General features: G+C 50.4%; 1 protein-coding gene across 5 annotated transcripts; it reads right to left on the bottom strand.

The window, feature by feature from the left end:
- Positions 1–113: 113 nt before the first annotated feature.
- Positions 114–26,774, bottom strand: RTN2 (reticulon 2). 5 transcript variants are annotated; one of them, XM_066581513.1, is made up of 11 exons: positions 26,645–26,774; positions 20,804–20,854; positions 20,278–20,322; positions 19,899–20,204; positions 19,185–19,256; positions 17,153–17,351; positions 13,218–13,356; positions 12,412–12,481; positions 5,010–5,056; positions 1,758–1,859; positions 114–357 (listed from the first exon to the last, which is right to left on the bottom strand). In XM_066581513.1, the coding sequence occupies exons 1-10, from the start codon at positions 26,673–26,675 to the stop codon at positions 1,797–1,799; spliced, it is 1,023 nt and encodes a 340-aa protein (XP_066437610.1). In that variant the 5' UTR covers positions 26,676–26,774; the 3' UTR covers positions 114–357; positions 1,758–1,796. The 5 variants fall into 5 exon arrangements, with proteins under 5 accessions (XP_066437610.1, XP_066437607.1, XP_066437608.1 ...); XM_066581510.1 differs by having other exon boundaries at positions 1,801–1,859; XM_066581511.1 differs by having other exon boundaries at positions 1,801–1,859; positions 20,278–20,319.

Genomic DNA, 26,774 nt, shown 5'->3' with positions numbered 1-26,774 from the left:
TATATAAACCACTCCCATTTTGTCCCCGACCCACTATGTGATTTTGGCCCTGTTAGGTGCCCCAAGTAACACCTCTGAATATGCAGACACAAATTTGCAACACAACATTGAAATAAAAAACAAAAAAAAAAACTATTTATTGTCCACATAACCCCAAAAGCAGAATTATCAAATCATCGTCATGTGACTGATCTTTGTGCAACAGTGATGGGAGTTTTTGGAGAATTCCACTGGGAGTTGCTTTGGATCAGGAGAACCATTGTAAATGCCGTTTCCAACCCGTGGGGGAGGGGCAGCACGGCGTCCGCGGTTCCTCAGTCCTTTTTGGATCCTTGTTTTCTCAGCTGAGCACGAAATCTGAAGAAGAAGTAGTACATGAAAAGTGGTGAAGACTGCATGTATCAGGGGGCTCCCAAACATAAGGGGAAGATTCCCAGTAGAAGATTCAGTCACAGGAAGCTGCGTGCCAGGAATAACCTCCCCGTAATAGATTGTTATGGGGGAATCTACCTGCAGTGTTGTAAGGGGCATACAGTATATTTTCCCAACACACTGAGTTCAGTAGTTCCGGGGACTCATCTGATTTGTAGCAGCGGCCTCTGAACTCTAAAGGCCCATTTAGACCCAACGATTAACGCTAAAAATTCGCTGAAAGCCGACTTTTGAGCGAGAATCGTTGGGTCTAAACGCACAGACATTGTGTAGTTTTCATTAACGATTTCGCTCATCGTTGTCTTTTCGTGCCCTGAATTCTCAGTGGAATACCGCTGATACTATTGTTTTAGCTGGTATCCCGCTCGGAGAACACAGCAGAAGTATGCAGAAGACAAGCAATTTAGCTGTGTTCTGCATACCCCGTTCGGAGCGCTCAGCTGTATACCAATTAAGCCCTCCGTGAACACAGCAGGAGTATGCATAAGACAGCACTCCCACTGTTTTCCATACCCCGCTCGAAGCGCTCAGCTGTATAACAGCTGAGTGCTCTGTGAACACAGCAGGAGTATACAGAAGACAGCGCTCCAGCTGTCTTCTGTATACTCCACTCGCAGCACTCAGCAGGATACCAACTGAGAGCTCCATAAACACAGCAGGGGTATGCATAAGACAGCGCTCCAGCTGTGTTCTGCATACCCCGTTCAGAGCGCTCAGCTGTATACCAGCTGAGATCTCCGAGAAGACAACAGCTATATGCAGAAGATAGCGGTCCTGCTTGTCTTCTGCATACAGCATGAGCCTTCATTTACACACTTATGCAAAGTGAACGCTCAAAACGATCACTCAAACTGCCGTTTGAGCAATTTTTGAGCGATCATCTTGCCGTGTAAACGCACACAATGATTATCACTCAAAATATGTCTTTTGAGCAATAATCGTTGTATCTAAATAGGGCTTAATCTGACAGCAGAGAAGGATTGAGGAGCAGGATTTTAACTGCCTGATCATTTTTTCCAGAGAGATAACTTTCTACCAGAGGTGCCTGGAGGAGGGGACAGAGGGGTCTGGAGAAAGCGGACAGAGGGGTCTGACAGCAGCTTTCTACCCTCTCTATAGGCCGAGAATGTGCCTGGTTATTGGGGCATGCATATGTATGGTAGTGTTGGGTGAGCTAGCCACCAGCTGAGCGAGCATGTCGCAGACAACTATGTGCTCTGCATTGGCAGTCATACAGTTTTATTTGTACAGCCCAAAGACTAGAATGACACATTCATCTCTGCTACATGCACAATTCAATATTTGAGGTAACGAGCTCTCATTACGGGGTGCCGGGTCCGGTCTCCACTTCTTTGTGGAATTTCTTACTTTGCTCTAAAAGCTGCGATCCGACTGGTGACTGCGGAGACATACTGATCGACCAGCGCCTGCGGAGAGAGAAGGAAAGCAGGTGAGGGGCGACTTCTTAATCTCTCTCCCTCTCTAATTCTATATATGTATATACACATATACACACCCCAATGCTGTTTCTATACACACACATACAATCAGAGACTTCCTGTATATACATGTCCAGGTACCTACATCTACACCTACCACTGAGCCTACTATATCTATATGTACAAGTGGGCTTGTGGATCACTACCAGATATGTCCAACTATATCTATATGTAAACGGAACCTCGAGAGGTCACTACTTGACGTGTCTCCTTATAGCTACATGTAGCCAGTGCACATAAGGGGGATAGAAAAAGTCTGCACACCCCTGGTAAAATGCCAGGTTTTTGTCATGTTAAAAATCTGACAAAGATGAAGGAGTTCAGATTTATTTCCAGCTTCAGTGTGACCCGTTCTCTGGACAATTCCATTGAAAACAAACTGAAGTACATTTAGACACGGATGCCGTGCAATGCACAGCGAATAAAATCCATTGATTTCAGTGGGTTCACTCACATAAGCATATTTTGTGCGCGCATTTTGTTTGCGCAAAAAAAAAAAAAAGAAGAAGAAAATATGCCACATGCTCTATTTTCCTATACAGCCGCATAGAGAAAGAGAACACACTGAACTAATTACAGTAATTGCCCACTTCAATGAGGGGGAGCATGGTTGTGGTTTTTTTCACATGCGAAAAGTAGTGTAAAACACGCACAAGCGCAAAAACACAATGCGCATTCAGCAAATATGTGGTGCAAATAACGCATATTGTGCGTACGCTTGTGTGACACCATCGTTAGAGCGGAAAAAATAAATAAAATAATGTGGTTGCATAAGTGTGAACACTAGAGATGAGCGAGCACCGAAATGCTCGGGTCCACGTTATTCGAGTTGAGCTTTTCGTAAAATTTGAGAGCTCTACTAGAGTAACAAACCCCATTGACTACAATGGGAGACTCGAGCATTTTTGTATATGGAACGCAGGGTGCTGAGTTTTTTTTTTTTTCCTTGGTCGGTCTCTCTCTCTCTCTCGAACACGATTTGATGCTCGTTCGAGTAACGAGCACCATCGAGTACACTAATACTTGAACGAGCATCAAGCTCGCCAGAATACGTTCGCTCAACTCTAGTGAACACCATCTTATATTTGGGGATGTGGTTGTGTTCAGGATCAGCCAATCACATTTAACCTCATGATCAGCAGTAGTCAGCACTCCGCTGCCATTATTTACAGGGATTCTGATGTCCCCCATATAAAGTTTGGCTGTGTTACGATCGTGTGGGCAGACTAAGCACGGGGACCACACGATCGTGACCAAAGGGGACTGGGTACGCACACGGGTTTCTGGCAAACTGACCCTGTGCTGCAGGGGAGGAATGGCATGGCCCTACCTAAGCGGGGACATTGCCCCAATAAGGGCAGCCCCGCGGTCTTCGGATCTGGGCCCTAGCTGATCCTAGGAGCCACGCACCTGAACAGGACGCAGTCACATGACACATGACAGGGACTGAACAACAGGATACACAGAGCCAGAATACACAGCATACAGCAGCCACAATGCAAACACCAATAGCAGATGATAATCTGAATATAAATGCGAGATGTTAGTTTGTACATTGGCCAATGAACTTAAGCTGCAAGCCCCGGCAAGGCCCCTCCTCTCTTGCAGTCCCTACACTAGCAAGACACATGTACTAGAGGACCCAAGAGGCCAACCTAGCGCAAACATAGCAAACAAACTCAGCAGACAAAACTGACACAAAATAATCGTACAAATGGACAAGATCCGCAAGGCACAGATCACACAGCAAGCTGCAACAAAACACATAGCAGGTCACACAGCAAACTTCAACAGACAAGGATTCATGATTGCTCACCCTGAACACCATACAAACTGACCAGGAGCTGGGTTTATATGTGAGCACAGACCCAGGGGATTGGCTAGCAGGAAGGACCACACCCAGCCAGCTCAATCAATTAACCCTGTGAGGGCTGTGCTGCTAGGAAGCTTAGAACTACAGATCCCAGCAGCACACGTAACAGGCTGTTCTAGGAGGATTTTCCTGTCGCTTTCTTAGTTGGTCCATAAAGATCTTACAGCAGATCAAAGGGGATCCAATTGTTGGAAGGTGTCAGTCAGGAGAAGGGGGCCAAGACATCTCCAAGACATTACATGTACCTTGGGGATCATCAGCAAGAAGGGGGCCAAGACATCTCCAAGGCATTACATGTACCATGGGGCACAGGGAAGACGTCATCAAGAAGGGGATTACATTTGGCACAGCAGTGACATCCCCAAGAACTGGACGGCCCTCAGAAATTGATGAAATGCCAGGAGAACATTGTACCGGGAGGCCAAGAGGCCGACAGCAACAGTAAAGGAGCTGCAGGAGTTTCTGGCAAGTACTGATTGTGTAGTCATGTGACAACCGTCTCCCATATTCTTCATATCTCTGGGCTGTGGGGGAAGGGGCCAAGATGGAAGCCTCTTCTAACAAAGAAGAACATTCACACCCAGCCAAAACATCCAGACCCATGCCCAAAAGACTGAATATTGCCAAAGGGTCCATCAACAAAGTATTAGTTTTAGGGTGTGCATACTTATGCAACCACATGATTTTAGTGAAAGGAGGAAATTAATCTGAAATGATTCATATATCATATTTTTAACATGATAAAAACATGGCATTTTAACAGAAGTGTGTAGACTTTTTATATCCATTGCATAGGACCCTACAAGATGTGTTTACTATATCTATAGGTATCCAGTGCGCCTATACATAACTGCCGTTTGTGTTCCTCTATATCTACATGTGCCTAGTGTGCATATACGGTAGTTCACTATCAGATGTGGCCCAGTATATGTATGTATAGTTACCCAGTGCAATCTATAGGTTGGTACTAGATGTGTCGGCCTAGAGTTATATGTAACCAGCACGCTTATAGGTCACTGCTAGATGTGTCTACTTAGGTGTACATATACCTATATCTCTATATACACCCAGCATGTCTGTATCACACCACCAGATGTGTCCATCTAGATGCAGACGTACCTAGTGCATCTATAAATCACTACCAAATATGTCCCATATCTATATGTAGTCAGTGCTTGCATAGGTGAATCTGGTTCTCTACTCACCTGGTTGTGTTTGTACATAACAGGAAATGTAAAGACACCAATCACCACTGGAAGAGAGAGAAAAACATGAATATGAAGACAGCGGGGAACCTCAGCCTGCACCCCAGTATATACCACTGTATAGAGGCAGGGGGCACACACTATCCAGCAGCCCAGTATATACCATTGTATACAGACAGGGGGCACACACTATCCAGCAGCCCAGTATATACCATTGTATACAGGCAGGGGGCGCACACTATCCAGCACCCCAGTATATACCACTGTATATAGGCAGGGGGCGCACACTATCCAGCACCCCAGTATCTACAACGGTATACAGGCAGGAGGCGCACACTATCCAGCACCCCAGTATATACCACTGTATATAGGCAGGGGGCACACACTATCCAGCAGCCCAGTATATACCATTGTATACAGACAGGGGGCACACAGTATCCAGCACCCCAGTATATACCACTGTATACAGGCAGGGGGCGCACACTATCCAGCACCCCAGTATATACCACTGTATGCAGGCAGGGGGCACACACTATCCAGCAGCCCAGTATATACCATTGTATACAGACAGGGGGCACACACTATCCAGCAGCCCAGTATATACCATTGTATACAGACAGGGGGCACACACTATCCAGCACCCCAGTATATACCACTGTATACAGGCAGGGGTGCACAGTATCCAGCACCCCAGTATATACCACTGTATACAGGCAGGGGGCGCACACTATCCAGCACCCCAGTATATACCACTGTATACAGGCAGGGTGCGCACACTATCCAGCACCTCAGTATATACCACAGTATACAGGCAGGGGGCGCACACTATCCAGCACCCCAGTATATACCACTGTGTACAGGTAGGGGCCGCACACTATCCAGCACCCCAGTATTTACCACTATATAAAGGCAGGGGGCGCACACTATCCAGCACCTCAGTATATACCACTGTATACAGGCAGGGGGCACAAAGTATCCAGCACCTCATTATCTACCAGTGTATACAGACAGGGGCGCACAGTATCCAGCACCCCAGTATATACCACTGTATACAGGCAGGGGGCGCACAGTATCCAGCACGCCAGTATATACCACTGTATACAGGCAGGGGGCGCACACTATCCAGCACCCCAGTATCTACAACTGTATACAGGCAGGGGCGTACAGTATCCACCACCCCAGTAGATCCCACAGTTTAAAGGCAGGGGGCGCACAGTATCCAGCACCCCAGTATATACCACTGTATACAGGCAGTGGGCGCACAGTATCCAGCACCCCAGTATATCCCACTGTATGCAGGCAGGGGGCGCACACTATCCAGCACCCCAGTATATACCACTGTATACAGGCAGGGGCGCACACTATCCAGCACCCCAGTATATACCACTGTATACAGGCAGGGGTGCACAGTATCCAGCACCCCAGTATATACCACTGTATACAGGCAGGGGTGCACAGTATCCAGCACCCCAGTAAATACCACTGAATACATATACCACTGTATACAGGCAGGGGGCGCACACTATCCAGCACCCCAGTATATACCATTGTATACAGGCAGGAGGCGCACACTATCCAGCACGCCAGTATATACCACTGTATACAGACAGCGGGCGCACAGTATCCAGTACCCAAGTATATACCACTGTATACAGGCAGGGGGCGCACACTATCCAGCACCCCAGTATATACCACAGTATACAGGCAGGGGGCGCACGCTATCCAGCACCACAGTATCTACAACGGTATACAGGCAGGGGGCGCGCAGTATCCAACACCTCAGTATATACCACTGTATACAGGCAGGGGGCGCAAAGAATCCAGCACCTCAGTATACACCATTGTATACAGGCAGGGGTCGCAAAGTATCCAGCCCCTTAGTATATACCACTGTATACAGGCAGGGGGCGCACACTATCCAGCACCTACGTATATACCACTGTATACAGGCAGGTGGCACACACTATCCAGCACCCCAGTATATACCATTGTATACAGACAGGGGGCGCACACTATCCAGCACCCCAGTATATACCACTGTATACAGGCAAGGGGCGCACACTATCCAGCACCCCAGTATATACACCATTGTATACAGGCAGGGGGCGCACACTATCCAGCGCCCCAGTATATACCACTGTATACAGGCAAGGGTCGCACACTATCCAGCACCCCAGTATATACCATTGTATACAGGCAGGAGGCGCACACTATCCAGCGCCCCAGTATATACCATTGTATACAGGCAGGGGAGCACACTATCCGACACCTCAGTATATACCACTGTATACAGGCAGGGGGGCGCACACTACCAGCACCGCAGTCTATACCACTGTGTACAGGTAGGGGCCGCACACTATCCAGCACCCCAGTATATACCACTGTATACAGGCAGGGGGCGCACAGTATCCAGCAACACCAGTATACACCACTGTATACAGGCAGGGGTGCACAGTATCCAGCACCCCAGTAAATACCACTGTATACATATACCACTGTATACAGGCAGGGGGCGCACACTATCCAGCACGCCAGTATATACCACTGTATACAGACAGCAGGCGCACAGTATCCAGTACCCAAGTATATACCACTGTATACAGGCAGGGGGCGCACACTATCCAGCACCCCAGTATATACCACAGTATACAGGCAGGGGGCGCACACTATCCAGCACCTCAGTATCTACAACGGTATACAGGCAGGGGGTGCACAGTATCCAGCACCCCAGTAGATCCCACTATTTACAGGCAGAGGGCGCACACTATCCAGAACCCCAGTATATGCCACTATTTACAGGCAGGGGGCGCACACTATCCAGCACCCCAGTATATACCACTGTATACACGCAGGGGGCGCGCAGTATCCAACACCTCAGTATACACCATTGTATACAGGCAGGGGGTCGCAAAGTATCCAGCCCCATAGTATATACCACTGTATACAGGCAGGGGGAGCACACTATCCAGCACCTACGTATATACCATTGTATAAATGCAGGGGGCGTACAGTATCTATCACCTCAGTATATACCACTGCATACAGGCAAGTGGCGCACACTATCCAGCACCCCAGTATATCCCACTGTATGCAGGCAAGTGGCGCACACTATCCAGCACCACAGTATATACCACTGTATACAGGCAAGGGGCGCACAGTATCCAGCACCACAGTATATACCACTGTATACAGGCAAGGGGCGCACAGTATCCAGCACCTCAGTATATACCACTGTATACAGGCAGGTGGCACACACTATCCAGCGCCCCAGTATATACCACTGTATACAGGCAAGGGTCGCACACTATCCAGCACCTCAGTATATACTACTGTATACAGGCAGGGGAGCACACTATCCGGCACCTCAGTATACACCACTGTATACAGGCAGGGGGGCGCACACTATCCAGCACCACAGTATACACCACTGTATACAGGCAGGGGGGCGCACACTATCCAGCACCTCAGTATACACCACTGTATACAGGCAGGGGGGCGCACACTACCAGCACCGCAGTCTATACCACTGTGTACAGGTAGGGGCCACACACTATCCAGCACCCCAGTATATACCACTGTATACAGGCAGGGGGCGCACAGTATCCAGCCCCCCAGTATATACAGCTGTGTACAGGCAGGGGGCGCACCGTATTCAGCACCCCAGTTTATACCATTGTATACAGGCAGGGGGCGCACACTGTCTAGAACCCCAGTATATACCACTGTATACAGGCAGGGGAGCACACTATACAGCACCTCAGTATATACTACTGTATATAGGCAGGGGGCGCGCAGTATCCAGCACCTCAGTATCCACCAGTCTGTACAGGCAGGGGGGCGCACACTACCAGCACCGCAGTCTATACCACTGTATACAGGCAGGGGGCGCGCAGTATCCAGCACCTCAGTATCCACCAGTCTGTACAGGCAGGGGGGCGCACACTACCAGCACCGCAGTCTATACCACTGTGTACAGGTAAGGCGGCACACTATCCAGCACCCCAGTATATACCACTGTATACAGGCAGGGGGCGCACAGTATCCAGCAACACCAGTATACACCACTGTATACAGGCAGGGGTGCACAGTATCCAGCACCCCAGTAAATACCACTGTATACATATACCACTGTATACAGGCCGGGGGCGCACACTATCCAGCACCCCAGTATATACCATTGTATACAGGCAGGAGGCGCACACTATCCAGCACGCCAGTATATACCGCTGTATACAGACAGCAGGCGCACAGTATCCAGTACCCAAGTATATACCACTGTATACAGGCAGGGGGCGCACACTATCCAGCACCCCAGTATATACCACAGTATACAGGCAGGGGGCGCACACTATCCAGCACCCCAGTATCTACAACGGTATACAGGCAGGGGGTGCACACTATCCAGCACCCCAGTATATACCACTTTATACAGGCAGGGGGCACACAGTATCCAGCACCTCAGTATACACCACTGTATACAGGCAGGGGGCGCACCGTATGCAGCACCCCAGTATATACACCATTGTATACAGGCATGGGGCGCACACTATCCAGCACCCCAGTATATACTACTATACACAGTTAGGGGGCGCACACTATCCAGCACCCCAGTATACACCACTGTATACAGGCAGGAGGGGCACACTATCCAGCACCCCAGTATACACCACTGTATACAGGCAGGGGGTGCACAGTATCCAGCACCCCAGTATATACCACAGTATACAGGCAGGGGGCGCACACTATCCAGCACCCCAGTATCTACAACGGTATACAGGCAGGGGGTGCACAGTATCCAGCACCCCAGTAGATCCCACTATTTACAGGCAGGGGGCGCACACTATCCAGCACCCCAGTATATACCACTGTATACAGGCAGGGGGCGCGCAGTATCCAACACCTCAGTATACACCATTGTATACAGGCAGGGGTCGCAAAGTATCCAGCCCCATAGTATATACCACTGTATACAGGCAGGGGGAGCACACTATCCAGCACCTACGTATATACCATTGTATAAATGCAGGGGGCGTACAGTATCTATCACCTCAGTATATACCACTGCATACAGGCAAGTGGCGCACAGTATCCAGCACCCCAGTATATACCACTGTATACAGGCAAGGGGCGCACAGTATCCAGCACCCCAGTATATACCACTGTATACAGGCAAGGGGCGCACAGTATCCAGCACCTCAGTATATACCACTGTATACAGGCAGGTGGCACACACTATCCAGCACCCCAGTATATACCATTGTATACAGACAGGGGGCGCACACTATCCAGCACCCCAGTATATACCACTGTATACAGGCAGGGGGCGCACACTATCCAGCACCCCAGTATATACCACTGTATACAGGCAAGGGTCGCACACTATCCAGCGCCCCAGTATATACCACTGTATACAGGCAAGGGTCGCACACTATCCAGCGCCCCAGTATATACCACTGTATACAGGCAAGGGTCGCACACTATCCAGTACCTCAGTATATACTACTGTATACAGGCAGGGGAGCACACTATCCGGCACCTCAGTATACACCACTGTATACAGGCAGGGGGGCGCACACTATCCAGCACCACAGTATACACCACTGTATACAGGCAGGGGGGCGCACACTATCCAGCACCTCAGTATACACCACTGTATACAGGCAGGGGGGCGCACACTACCAGCACCGCAGTCTATACCACTGTGTACAGGTAGGGGCCGCACACTATCCAGCACCCCAGTATATACCACTGTATACAGGCAGGGGGCGCACACTATCCAGCACCCCAGTATATACCACTGTATACAGGCAGGGGGCGCACAGTATCCAGCCCCCCAGTATATACAGCTGTGTACAGGCAGGGGGCGCACCGTATTCAGCACCCCAGTTTATACCATTGTATACAGGCAGGGGGCGCACACTGTCTAGAACCCCAGTATATACCACTGTATACAGGCAGGGGAGCACACTATCCAGCACCTCAGTATATACTACTGTATATAGGCAGGGGAGCACACTATCCAGCACCTCAGTATCCACCAGTCTGTTCAGGCAGGGGGCGCACACTATCCAGCACCCCAGTATATACCACTTTATACAGGCAGGGGGCACACAGTATCCAGCACCTCAGTATACACCACTGTATACAGGCAGGGGGCGCACCGTATGCAGCACCCCAGTATATACACCATTGTATACAGGCATGGGGCGCACACTATCCAGCACCCCAGTATATACTACTATACACAGTTAGGGGGCGCACACTATCCAGCACCCCAGTATACACCACTGTATACAGGCAGGAGGCGCACACTATCCAGCACCCCAGTATACACCACTGTATACAGACAGGGGGCGCACACTATCCAGCACCCCAGTATACACCACTGTATACAGACAGGGGGCGCACTCTATCCAACACCCCAGTATATCCCACTGTATACAGACAGGGGAACACGCTATCCAGCACCTCAGTATCCACCACTGTGTACAGGCAGGGAGCGCACACTATCCAGCACCCCAGTATATACCACTTTATACAGGCAGGGGGCGCACAGTATCCAGCACCACAGTATACACCACTGTATACAGGCAGGGGGCGCACCGTTTCCAGCACCCCATTATATGCCACTGTATACAGGCAAGGGTCGCACACTATCCAGCGCCCCAGTATATACCATTGTATACAGGCAGGGGGAGCAAACTATCCAGCACCCCAGTATACACCACTGTATACAGACAGGGGGCGCACTCTATCCAGCACCTAAGTATATACTACTGTATACAGGCAGGGGGCGCACACTATCCAGCACCCCAGTATATACCATTGTATACAGGCAGGGGGAGCACACTATCCAGCACCTCAGTATCCACCACTGTGTACAGGCAGGGGCGCACACTATCCAGCACCCCAGTATATACCATTGTATACAGGCAGGGGGCGCACACTATCCAGCACCCCAGTATATACTACTATATACAGTCAGGGGGCGCACACTATCCAGCACCCCAGTATACACCACTGTATACAGACAGGGAGCGCACACTATCCAGCACCCCAGTATATACTACTATATACAGTCAGGGGGCGCACACTATCCAGCACCCCAGTATACACCACTGTATACAGACAGGGAGCGCACACTATCCAGCACCCCAGTATACACCACTGTATACCGGCAGGGGGTGTACACTATCCAACACCCCAGTATATCCCACTGTATACAGACAGGGGATGCACACTATCCAGCACCCTAGTATATACCAATGTGTACAGGCAGGGGGCGCACACTATCCAGCACCACAGTATACACCACTGTATACAGTCAGGGAGCGCACACATTACTCAGCACCCCTTTCCTCACACCCCAAAAGTGTATACGGGAGAGAGGTTAGCGTCTTACCGAGGAGCAGCAGAGTCAGTCCATTAACCACGGCACCAACATATGTGAGGAGGTAGAGGAGAAGCAAGAACTGCGGGAAGAAGAACGCAAATAAATTTAGGGGGAATAGTCAGCGAGCCGCCTGCAGTCTTGTGCAGTCACAGAGCCATCCACCTTATAGCCTTACAGGCCAATTAAGTACTAGGTGACAATACAATGGACTAATGTAGCCACCTCTCTGTGGTCCGCAAGCTACCCTCATGTTCGGTACAGTATTATTGGCCTTTACCCAAAACGCGTGTACAGTGCATGTATCCAGATAAGATGATGGAAGGCCGTGTCATCTGAGCACATCTACGGCGTCCCGCCGAGGAGATCCCTGCCACTTTGTACCAGTGAGATGAGTCAGGGTCATGTTTTCAATGACTGTGCAGACTATCTCGGTATACCAAGGGGCTATTCTTCTTGGCGTTCTGTGAAATACTAAGATGAGTGATAAATAACAGGAGCAGCTGATTGTTTGCAGCCGTAGATGGGTCTCCTTGCCATCCTGCCACGGTCAGGTCTTAGTGATGGGAGGATTGGCACCACTTACTCTCAATCATCTCCATATTTGACACCTGTTCATTAGTGAGGTGCGTGCCCCTGCAGTCTAACAATCCCAATTAGGGAGGACGACGGAATATTGGGATCAATGAAATGAGATCCAAGGCCTGCCAGAGTCTAAGGTGTCTATAAAGTGCCGTCAGAGGGAGCAGAAACTTGTTTCAGGTCAACAAAAGTTGTAAATACATGTGTGGTGCAGAAAAGTCTGGGGGGGACTTTACCTTTAGGGACTCCTTTGTGTCCTGCACTAAGAAGAGTCTGCGGAGGGTGGAGAGTGCAGAAAAGATAAGAACCACAAGACGAGAGGAGTACACCTCCACCTGCTGCGGGGGGAGAATGGGATCCACATCCAGGTACTTCCTGAGGAGAGGAAGAGAAGGTGTAATATGGCTACCTGGGAAGCCTGACACTACTCCAGTACTCTATTACACAGAGTAACCCCGACACTGCTCCGGCACTCTACTACACCGAGTAACCCCGACACTGCTCCGGCACTCTACTACACCGAGTAACGCCGACACTGCTACGGCACTCTACTACACCGAGTAACGCCGACACTGCTACGGCACTCTACTACACCGAGTAACGCCGACACTGCTACGGCACTCTACTACACCGAGTAACGCCGACACTGCTACGGCACTCTACTACACCGAGTAACGCCGACACGGCTCCGGCACTCTACTACACCGAGTAACGCCGACACGGCTCCGGCACTCTACTACACCGAGTAACGCCGACACGGCTCCGGCACGCTACTACACCGAGTAACGCCGACACGGCTCCGGCACTCTACTACACCGAGTAACGCCGACACGGCTCCGGCACTCTACTACACCGAGTAACGCCGACACGGCTCCGGCACTCTACTACACCGAGTAACGCCGACACGGCTCCGTCACTCTACTACACCGAGTAACGCCGACACGGCTCCGGCACTCTACTACACCGAGTAACGCCGACACGGCTCCGGCACTCTACTACACCGAGTAACGCCGACACGGCTCCGGCACTCTACTACACCGAGTAACGCCGACACGGCTCCGGCACTCTACTACACCGAGTAACGCCGACACGGCTCCGGCACTCTACTACACCGAGTAACGCCGACACGGCTCCGGCACTCTACTACACCGAGTAACGCCGACACGGCTCCGGCACTCTACTACACCGAGTAACGCCGACACGGCTCCGGCACTCTACTACACCGAGTAACGCCGACACGGCTCCGGCACTCTACTACACCGAGTAACGCCGACACGGCTCCGGCACTCTACTACACCGAGTAACGCCGACACGGCTCCGGCACTCTACTACACCGAGTAACGCCGACACGGCTCCGGCACTCTACTACACCGAGTAACGCCGACACGGCTCCGGCACTCTACTACACCGAGTAACGCCGACACGGCTCCGGCACTCTACTACACCGAGTAACGCCGACACGGCTCCGGCACTCTACTACACCGAGTAACGCCGACACGGCTCCGGCACTCTACTACACCGAGTAACGCCGACACGGCTCCGGCACTCTACTACACCGAGTAACGCCGACACGGCTCCGGCACTCTACTACACCGAGTAACGCCGACACGGCTCCGGCACTCTACTACACCAAGTAACGCCGACACGGCTCCGGCACTCTACTACACCAAGTAACGCCGACACGGCTCCGGCACTCTACTACACCAAGTAACGCCGACACGGCTCCGGCACTCTACTACACCAAGTAACGCCGACACGGCTCCGGCACTCTACTACACCAAGTAACGCCAACACGGCTCCGGCACTCTACTACACCAAGTAACGCCAACACGGCTCCGGCACTCTACTACACCAAGTAACGCCAACACGGCTCCGGCACTCTACTACACCAAGTAACGCCAACACGGCTCCGGCACTCTACTACACCAAGTAACGCCAACACGGCTCCGGCACTCTACTACACCAAGTAACGCCAACACGGCTCCGGCACTCTACTACACCAAGTAACGCCAACACGGCTCCGGCACTCTACTACACCAAGTAACGCCAACACGGCTCCGGCACTCTACTACACCAAGTAACGCCAACACGGCTCCGGCACTCTACTACACCAAGTAACGCCAACACGGCTCCGGCACTCTACTACACCAAGTAACGCCAACACGGCTCCGGCACGCTACTACACCAAGTAACGCCAACACGGCTCCGGTACTCTACTACACCAAGTAACGCCAACACGGCTCCGGTACGCTACTACACCAAGTAACGCCAACACGGCTCCGGTACTCTACTACACCAAGTAACGCCAACACGGCTTCGGTACTCTACTACACAGAGTAACGCCTACACTGTTCCAGTTCTCTACTACTCCGAGTAACACTCACACTGCTCCAGTACTCTGCTATACAGAGTAACCCCGATAGTGCTCCAGTACTCTGTTAGGCCCCCTGTCCATGGCAGTGATTTCGTCGGCGGTAAACCGCTGGTGAATCTCGCCGGCCGACGCTTTCCATAGCATTGCTATGGAAAGCACCGGCACCTGTCCATGAGCGGAGAATCACTGCGATTCTACGCTCGCGGTGGGCAATTCGCAGCATGCTGCGAATTGCCCCGATTCTCTGCGGTCAGCCTATTTATTAGATAGGGCTGACCGGCAGAGATTCGGCGGCAGCTCCCACAGTGGAGCTTCGCCGAAGGATACCGCATTGCCCGTGGACAGCCGGACTTACACAGAGAACCCCGACAGTGCTCCAGGACTCTGCTACACAGAGTAACCCCGACAGTGCTCCAATACTTTGCTACACCGAGTAACGCCAACACTGCTCCGCTACTCTACTACACCAAGTAACGCCAACACTGCTCCAGTACTCTACTACACGAGTAACGCCAACAATGGACCAGTACTCTACTACGCCGAGTAGCGCCAACAATGGACCAGTACTCTACTACGCCGAGTAGCGCCAACACTGCTCCAGTACTCTACTACGCCGAGTAACGCCAACACTGCTCCAGTACTCTACTACGCCGAGTAACGCCAACACTGCTCCAGTACTCTACTACGCCGAGTAGCGCCAACACTGCTCCAGTACTCTACTACGCCGAGTAGCGCCAACACTGCTCCAGTACTCTACTACGCCGAGTAGCGCCAACACTGCTCCAGTACTCTACTACGACGAGTAGCGCCAACACTGCTCCAGTACTCTACTACGCCGAGTAGCGCCAACACTGCTCCAGTACTCTACTACGCCGAGTAGCGCCAACACTGCTCCAGTACTCTACTACGCCGAGTAACGCCAACACAGCTCCAGTACTCTACTACGCCGAGTAGCGCCAACACAGCTCCAGTACTCTACTACGCCGAGTAGCGCCAACACAGCTCCAGTACTCTACTACGCCGAGTAGCGCCAACACAGCTCCAGTACTCTACTACGCCGAGTAGCGCCAACACTGCTCCAGTACTCTACTACGCCGAGTAGCGCCAACACTGCTCCAGTACTCTACTACGCCGAGTAGCGCCAACACTGCTCCAGTACTCTACTACGCCGAGTAGCGCCAACACTGCTCCAGTACTCTACTACGCCGAGTAGCGCCAACACTGCTCCAGTACTCTACTACGCCGAGTAGCGCCAACACTGCTCCAGTACTCTACTACGCCGAGTAGCGCCAACACTGCTCCAGTACTCTACTACGCCGAGTAGCGCCAACACTGCTCCAGTACTCTACTACGCCGAGTAGCGCCAACACTGCTCCAGTACTCTACTACGCCGAGTAGCGCCAACACTGCTCCAGTACTCTACTACGCCGAGTAGCGCCAACACTGCTCCAGTACTCTACTACGCCGAGTAGCGCCAACACTGCTCCAGTACTCTACTACGCCGAGTAGCGCCAACACTGCTCCAGTACTCTACTACGCCGAGTAGCGCCAACACTGCTCCAGTACTCTACTACGCCGAGTAGCGCCAACACTGCTCCAGTACTCTACTACGCCGAGTAGCGCCAACACTGCTCCAGTACTCTACTACACCGAGTAGCGCCAACACTGCTCCAGTACTCTACTACACCGAGTAGCGCCAACACTGCTCCAGTACTCTATTACACTGGGTAACCATTATACAGTGTAAAGAAGAATGGTTTGGGGGCCGGGACCCTCGCAGTCTCGCCAGCCACTCACTGGAAGGGATTGCCACCATCTCCTTTCTTCAGGACTCTGTAGTAGAGCCGCAGAGTGAATGCAGCACTGAGGATGAGGAGACAGGCGTACGAGATGATGCTGATCACACTGAACTGGATGAGAGCCAGCAGGCACAGGGTGAGGCCGGTGAGACAGCCGGCAGAGAGAGTGATGTCTCTCCAGTATAGGAGGTCTGCCACTAAGAGAGAGAGAGACAGAGGAGACAGCCTTAGCATGAGCGCAGAGTGCAAGGAGAGCGTAAGCATGGCGAAGAATGTAGGGAGAGCATCAGAAGGGGAGCATAGTGCATGGAAAGCATTAACGCTATTACTTCATGGACTGTAAATTCTTGTGTCACCCCAAATTCCTCATAGATTGTAAACTCTTGTGCCTCCCTACTTCCTTATAGATCGTAAGCTTTTAGGTGCTCCTATTTATGAATAGATTGCAAACACTAGTGCAACCATACTTCCTCCTCATAGACTGTAAGCTCTTGTGTCCCCTCAATTTCCTCATAAATTGTAAGCTCCTGCTTCACCCTATTTCCTCATAGGCCTTAAGCTCCTGTTTCCCCCTTTTTACCTAATAGATTGTAAGCTCTTGTGTCCACCAATATGCTCATAAAGTAGAAGCTCTTGTGTCAACCCTATTTCCTTCTCCTAGATTGTAAGTTCCCATGTGTTCTATGTCCTCATAGCTCATAAGCTCTTTGGTGTCCCTATTTCCAAATAGATTGTAAATTCTAGTGCAACCATATTTCCTTCTCATAAATTGGAAGCTCTTGTGTCCCCACTATGTCCTCATAGACTTTTAAGCTATTGTGTCCCCACTATGTCCTCATAGACTTTTAAGCTATTGTGTCCCCACTATGTCCTCATAGACTGTAAGCTATTGTGTCCCCCCCTATGCCCTCATAGACTGTAAGCTATTGTGTCCCCCCCTATGTCCTCATAGACTGTAAGCTCTTGTGTCTTCCCCCGATGTCCTCATAGACTGTAAGCTCTTGTGTCTTCCCCCGATGTCCTCATAGACTGTAAGCTCTTGTGTCCCCCCCCCATGTTCTCATAGACTCTAAGCTATTGTGTCTCCCCTATGTCCTCATAGACTGTAAACTCGTATGCTCTACCCTATTTCCTCCTCATAGACTTAAGCTTTTGTGTCTCTCTATTTTCCCATAGAGTGTAAACTCGTATGCCCCCTATTTCCTCATAGACTATAAACTCGTGTCCCCCTTATTTCATCCTCATAGACTGTAAGCTCATGTCCCCCCATGTCCTTTTCATAGATTAAGCTTTTGTGTCCCCCTAATTCCTCATAGATTGTAAACTCGTGCTCTCCCCCATTACATCAGACTGTAGGCTATTATTTCCCTCCCCTATTTCTTCCTCATAGAATGTAAACTCCTGTGTCCCTTCCCCCCAATTTCCTCCTTAAAGACTATAATCTCGTGTCCCCCTATTTCCTCTTAGATTGTAAACTGTTGTTCATCAGGCTGTTACCACGTAATGTTCCCTCTGATTTGTACAGCGCTGTGTAATATGTTGCTACTTTGATGCTCCGCCCCCAGTATCCGCAGTCAGCAGATCATCCAGCAGATAACAGCAGTGATAATAATTGGGTATTATGGCTGCACTTCTACCTCAGGGGCCTCGGTGGCGGTGCAGTAGTGCCGTAAGGCGCCCGTGCAGCCCTCTGCCGCTACGTGGCACCTGGTTACACTTCTACCACATAAATGGGCCCTATTTAGTAGGTATTAATGTGAAGACAAGGGGCAATATCTTCTCCAAGGGCCCACTGGGTGCAGGGAAGCCATATTACCTTCTCTCACAAAGTATAAAATTATATGACGCCGAAAACATGCCCCCCCAAACGTAAATACTGGCAGAAGATGGGAGCTGTGGGACCCCGATGCTTTCCCTGGCAGCGGTGGAGGGGTCTCACCCTGAGAATGGCTTATGGGACCCGCTCACCCTCTTCTCCCCAGTTTGTCCTGTTCTCAGCCTCCACCCCACACATCTCCCTCAGCACTCACCCGCTTTCCTCATGGCGTCCTCCTGGTAGCTGCTCCGGGGTGACAGGTGGTGGGAGTCTCTGCGGCCGGTGTCTGTGGGGGATAGAGGGAGACACTAAATATAGATAGCCAGGGACAACCCCCCTGAGGCGAGGACCACCTCTGTCCTGAGAACCCCCACCCAGACCAGAAAAAGACACGAAGAACAGCTGTCTGCACTTAGGGTCAGCTTCCGCCCACATGCTGCACGGCACCCCTCGTGTGCCAGAAAGACACGGCCCGTAATGGGGGACCTCGTCCCTAATGGGGTGCTGCAGTTACATTGTATATAAGGCTTAAATCATAATGGAGGCAGCAAAGAACTATGTAAGCCGCCCATGACAACAGCCTCCCCAGTGATGAGGACGAACCCTCCATGTACCCCACAATCACCACCATCACCCTACTTCCTATCATAGCTGCACCGAGCTGTGCGCTGCAGCAAGGGATTCCTCTCATTCACAAAAGCTTTAATACAAAGCTGCCAGGCTTATAGAGATCAGAGAACACTAGGCGATAAGCCGCAATACCAAAGCGCGTGCCAGCACAAACCCATTGTATCTGCCCCGTATACCAGCAACGTATATTAACTATATCTCCAAAGAGGTGATGTCACTACTATATAATTATACAGTAGTGACATCACCACTTTGGTGATGTAGTTGTATCATGTGACATGCAGCACATATGTCTCACCCATTGTGATCCCTGACACTTTGGTTTGGGGTTTCTCCACTACTGTCTGTTCCTCATAGTTCCTCAGGGGCAGGGCTTGTGCCATGTGACACGCTTTCTCTAGAAGAACATAAGCCACAGTCTCTTCCTCAGGTTCCTCTTTTCTTTGTAACTGTCCTTGACCCAGAGCACGTCCCCTCCGGGCCCTAACTGTGGGACGGGGTAATGGAACTGAGCTTCCAATGGTAATGTAAGAAAAGGTTGGCTCCTGAGGTGAAGGTAAGGGCCACACATCAGCCAGGGTCACCGTGGGATCATCGAGGTCACCTACAACAGAGACATCAAGGCTGTAAAGGAGAACACTGAGCAGATGGCAACTTTCTGCTGCTATTACACGTACAATGCTCCGCGGGTGTTGGGTCACTGGCGTCAGGGGTGTGGCCTCCTGATCCCAAATATCATTTCATGGGGAGGAACGAAGAAACAAAGTGAGGCAGAGAGGACGATGACGACGATGATGATTGGTAGGGAAGAGAGAGAGAAGGCACATTATAACACACTGAGAACGGACAGACAGCAACACACGATAACACAACGCAAGAGATGATACAGAGTAACGCAACGCAGCGTGCAGTGATCTAACAACATAATGACATGCGAGGAACATTTATATTTGCAGCTTCTCTGGAGTAATATGGAATTGGAGGAGGGGGGGGGGGGGAATAACCAAAGGCAACAAACATCAGGCAATTCTGATCCTGGAGCCCCGCTTTGGTTTTTGTTATGGGGCCCCCTCTTTTCTATGTACGTTAGCTGACTGCAGGAGGAGGAGCTTTCCTTTTGACACTCAGAAGGGGCGGAGCTGTGTAGGACTGTGTCATGTGACATTGGGGCATAGAGGACTCACATACACATAGGGTCTTTACCATCTGGGGGGCAGGAGTCCGGGGTGCTGGAGGCAGTTGATGGAGCGTCCTCTGCAGGAGAAGCACAGACATTACATGACAAGCTGAATTTCTGGAATTTCATGATCTGATTTTCTAGAAACTTCTTCATGAAGAACTCAAATGTTGGGGGGATATAAGGAATGGTCAACCAGCAGCGTGGCTCATCTGTGTGGACGGCACTTGGTTTCTAGTGGTATAAGGAATGAAATGCTGCAAACAGTGGCGCTCAGCCTTGTGTGTGCAGGGGAACTAATTAAGAAGGGAGTGATGTATGGTGTAGGTGTTGTATGGATGTATGGGGGATGTATAGGTGTTGCACAGGGGGGGGGGGTGTATGGGTGGATTATGGGAGGGGGATGTATGGCTGAATGGGGGTAATGTATGGGTGGAGGATTGATGTATGGGTCTATGGAGAGTGATGAATGGGGGCTGACATATGGGGGATAATGTATGGAGGTATGGAGATGATGCATGGGGATAATATACAAGGGGAGGGGTGATGTATGGGTCCATGGAGGATAGTATATGGGGAGTAATGTGTGAATGAATGGGGATTGATGTATAGTGAAGATGATGTAAGTGGGATGGTGTATAGGGGAAGGGGTATTGCAGGGACGTAACAAAAGGTTCAGGGACCCGAGTTAAACAGTTCAACTCAGGCCCCCCACAGACAACTGTACCCGTACCCAAACCACACTACATACAGCTGCAAACCAAACCTACATACATCATCTAGCCCCCTGGCATAAGCTTTCTAAAAATGACTCATTTCCTGGACTACGTGAAAGTTTGTGGTTGGGGCCCATGGGCCCTCGTTCGCTAGGGGAAGGGGTAATGTATGGTGAAGGAGATGTATGGGGAATGGTGTATAAGGGAAAGGGGTAATGTATAGGGAGTGATCTATGGTGGAAGTGAGGTATGGGGGATAGTGTATAGGGGAAGGGGTAATGTACGGGGAGTGATGTATGGTGGAGGTGATGTATGGGGAATGATGTATTGGGGAAGGGGTAATGTATAGGGAGTGATGTATGGGAAAGTGTATAGGGGAAGGGGTCATGTATGGGGAGTGATGTATGGTGGAGGTAATGTATGGGGATGGCGTACAGAGGAAGGGGTAATGTATAAAGAGCAATGTATGGCGGAAGTGATGTAAGGGGAATGGTATATAGGGGAAGGGGTAATGCATGGGAAGTGATGTATGGTGGAGGTATATGTATGGGGAGGAAGTATAGAGGAGGGGGTGATGTATAGAGAGTGATGTATGGTGGAGGTGATTTATAGGAAATTGTGTTTAGGGGAAGGAGTATTGTATATGTAGTGAGGTATGGTGAAAGTGAGGTGTGGGGGATAGTGTATGGGGGAAGGGGTAATATATGGGCAGTGATGTATGGTGGAGGTGATATATGAGGAATGGTGTATAGGGAGTGATGTATGGGGAATGGTATATAGGGGAAGAAGTAATGTATGGTGGAGGTGAAGTATGAGGATGGTGTACAGGGGAAGGGGTAATGTATGGTGGAGGTGATGTATGGGGGTGTTGTATAGAGGAAGGGGTAATGTATGGTGGAGGTGATTTATGGGGATAGTGTATAGGGGAAGGGGTAATGTATGGTGGAGGTGATGTATGGGGATGGTTTATAGGGGAAGGGGTAATGTATGGTGGAGGTGATGTATGGTGGAGGTGATGTATGGGGATGGTTTATAGGGGAAGGGGTAATGTATGGTGGAGGTGATGTATGGTGGAGGTGATGTATGGGGGTGGTATATAGGGGAAGGGGTAATGTATGGTGGAGGTGATGGTGTATAGGGGAAGGGGTAATGTATGGTGGAGGTGATGTATGGGGATGGTGTATAGGGGAAGGGGTAATGTATGGTGGAGGTGATGTATGGGGATGGTGTATAGGGGAAGGGGTAATGTATGGTGGAGGTGATGTATGGGGATGGTGTATAGGGGAAGGGGTAATGTACGGTGGAGGTGATGTATGGGGATGGTGTATAGGGGAAGGGGTAATGTACGGTGGAGGTGATGTATGGGGATGGTGTATAGGGGAAGGGGTAATGTATGGTGGAGGTGATGTATGGGGATGGTGTATAGGGGAAGGGGTAATGTATGGTGGAGGTGATGTATGGGGGTGTTGTATAGAGGAAGGGGTAATGTATGGTGGAGGTGATGTATGGGGATAGTGTATAGGGGAAGGGGTAATGTATGGTGGAGGTGATGTATGGGGATGGTTTATAGGGGAAGGGGTAATGTATGGTGGAGGTGATGTATGGTGGAGGTGATGTATGGGGATGGTTTATAGGGGAAGGGGTAATGTATGGTGGAGGTGATGTATGGTGGAGGTGATGTATGGGGGTGGTGTATAGGGGAAGGGGTAATGTATGGTGGAGGTGATGTATGGGGATGGTGTATAGGGGAAGGGGTAATGTATGGTGGAGGTGATGTATGGGGATGGTGTATAGGGGAAGGGGTAATGTATGGTGGAGGTGATGTATGGGGATGGTGTATAGGGGAAGGGGTAATGTATGGTGGAGGTGATGTATGGGGATGGTGTATAGGGGAAGGGGTAATGTATGGTGGAGGTGATGTATGGGGATGGTGTATAGGGGAAGGGGTAATGTATGGTGGAGGTGATGTATGGGGATGGTGTATAGGGGAAGGGGTAATGTATGGTGGAGGTGATGTATGGGGATGGTGTATAGGGGAAGGGGTAATGTATGGTGGAGGTGATGTATGGGGATGGTGTATAGGGGAAGGGGTAATGTATGGTGGAGGTGATGTATGGGGATGGTGTATAGGGGAAGGGGTAATGTATGGTGGAGGTGATGTATGGGGATGGTGTATAGGGGAAGGGGTAATGTATGGTGGAGGTGATGTATGGGGATGGTGTATAGGGGAAGGGGTAATGTATGGTGGAGGTGATGTATGGGGATGGTGTATAGGGGAAGGGGTAATGTATGGTGGAGGTGATGTATGGGGATGGTGTATAGGGGAAGGGGTAATGTATGGCGGAGGTGATGTATGGGGATGGTGTATAGGGGAAGGGGTAATGTATGGCGGAGGTGATGTATGGGGATGGTGTATAGGGGAAGGGGTAATGTATGGCGGAGGTGATGTATGGGGATGGTGTATAGGGGAAGGGGTAATGTATGGTGGAGGTGATGTATGGGGATGGTGTATAGGGGAAGGGGTAATGTATGGTGGAGGTGATGTATGGGGATGGTGTATAGGGGAAGGGGTAATGTATGGTGGAGGTGATGTATGGGGGTGTTGTATAGAGGAAGGGGTAATGTATGGTGGAGGTGATGTATGGGGATAGTGTATAGGGGAAGGGGTAATGTATGGTGGAGGTGATGTATGGGGATGGTTTATAGGGGAAGGGGTAATGTATGGTGGAGGTGATGTATGGTGGAGGTGATGTATGGGGATGGTTTATAGGGGAAGGGGTAATGTATGGTGGAGGTGATGTATGGTGGAGGTGATGTATGGGGGTGGTGTATAGGGGAAGGGGTAATGTATGGTGGAGGTGATGTATGGGGATGGTGTATAGGGGAAGGGGTAATGTATGGTGGAGGTGATGTATGGGGATGGTGTATAGGGGAAGGGGTAATGTATGGTGGAGGTGATGTATGGGGATGGTGTATAGGGGAAGGGGTAATGTATGGTGGAGGTGATGTATGGGGATGGTGTATAGGGGAAGGGGTAATGTATGGTGGAGGTGATGTATGGGGATGGTGTATAGGGGAAGGGGTAATGTATGGTGGAGGTGATGTATGGGGATGGTGTATAGGGGAAGGGGTAATGTATGGTGGAGGTGATGTATGGGGATGGTGTATAGGGGAAGGGGTAATGTATGGTGGAGGTGATGTATGGGGATGGTGTATAGGGGAAGGGGTAATGTATGGTGGAGGTGATGTATGGGGATGGTGTATAGGGGAAGGGGTAATGTATGGTGGAGGTGATGTATGGGGATGGTGTATAGGGGAAGGGGTAATGTATGGTGGAGGTGATGTATGGGGATGGTGTATAGGGGAAGGGGTAATGTATGGTGGAGGTGATGTATGGGGATGGTGTATAGGGGAAGGGGTAATGTATGGTGGAGGTGATGTATGGGGATGGTGTATAGGGGAAGGGGTAATGTATGGTGGAGGTGATGTATGGGGATGGTGTATAGGGGAAGGGGTAATGTATGGTGGAGGTGATGTATGGGGATGGTGTATAGGGGAAGGGGTAATGTATGGCGGAGGTGATGTATGGGGATGGTGTATAGGGGAAGGGGTAATGTATGGCGGAGGTGATGTATGGGGATGGTGTATAGGGGAAGGGGTAATGTATGGCAGGTTATGTATCTTAAAAGCTTCCAATTTCTAATGAAAAATAACTAAAACAATCAGCTTATAACACCCAGAATGATGGGATGCGGCCACATGAGGGGCTCTGGATGTGTTACCTCAAGGAGATAAGAGATTATGGAGCAGACCTAGCCACAGCGGAGGACATTTCTATGTGCAGATATGGAGACTACACAGCTAATACACAGATACCACATTGCTAATAAACAGACACCTACATCACACTGCTAATACACAAATATCCACAAAATGGCTAATATACAGGTACCTACAAAACAGAGCTAATACACAACAGCTATAACACTGGTGATACACAGAAATCTCACTGCTAATACACAGACACATACAAATATTTGACATTACATAGGCAGCACTTTGGCTATAAAGTGGCTTCTCTCTGGCCCCACCCATGCTCCAGAAGGCTCTCATACATTATACAGGCCCTGGATCATCTTCCCTCTCAGCCAATCACAGAGCTTCTATGACTGCCTGAGCTACTCTGTGATTGGCTGATGATGCAGGATATAAGCTTTCCACAGCCTCAGGTGGAGGAGGATGACGTTCTACTTCCTTCATTACAGGTAGAGTGGCCTTCACTGCCCTAGACCACCAGGGATGTTCTCATTAACCCTCTCACAGCCCTAGACCACCAGAGATGTTCTCCTTAACTCTCTCACAGCCCTAGACCACCAGGGATTTTCTCAGGCATCAGGGATGTTATCATTAACCCCCTAACTACCATAAAGCACCAGAGATATTACCTTAACCCCCTTACTGCCTTAGACCACCAGGGATGTTGTCATTAATCCACTTTCTGCCATAGACCACCAGGGAGGTTACAATTAACTCCTTCACTGACAGAGCTTAGTACATGTGCACATTCTGTTCGGAGTTTAGAGCGTAGATCCAGCATGAAATTCTGGCCAGGGTAGTGCAGCACGCTGTGCTATTTCATCTGGGAATATGCTAGAAAGATAGACAGAAGCCGGAAGGACCCCGTTGTAGGCAATGGGATTTATCCGGCACGGTTTGGGCCCAGCATGTGCTGGATCTGGCGCTTCTGTGTTTCCTCTTGTACAGCTACAATGATGGAGCCAAATAACAGAAAAAACACGTGAAAGAGGCCTCACCAGGAAAGCTACCATTAACCCCTTCAAGGCCCTGGATCACCAGGACTGCTGATACACTTGCAGAGAACTAATAATATACAGACACTAATCATAATACACATACCCGGCACTGCTGCGAACATTGGCACCCAGCACGGATAGTACACACACATATAATACACAGACAGTCAGAGCATCACCCGTGGAGAGATGTGACAGTCGTACAACAATGTGATCATTTGGGTGACATTAGTGACACCTGGCGACGGTGCTCTCCATAGGGTCCTCCGATATGCAGCCCCTACACAATAGAGAAGACACAGCGGCTGCACACAATGACACAGCAGGCGACACTTACTGCAGTGGGTGAACGACAGGACGTGTCCCATATCCGCTGCCTGCCGGTGACACCCATACAGACCCCACAGCCTGCACCTTCTCTGCCTAGCATCTCATTGTAGAGCAACCTGACACACACAACTCACACA

Source organism: Eleutherodactylus coqui, chromosome 10 (genome assembly GCF_035609145.1).
Source record: "Eleutherodactylus coqui strain aEleCoq1 chromosome 10, aEleCoq1.hap1, whole genome shotgun sequence".
Lineage (NCBI taxonomy): Eukaryota > Metazoa > Chordata > Amphibia > Anura > Eleutherodactylidae > Eleutherodactylus > Eleutherodactylus coqui.
Note: the sequence above shows the minus strand (reverse complement) of the source record. Positions and strands in the feature narration are given on the sequence as shown.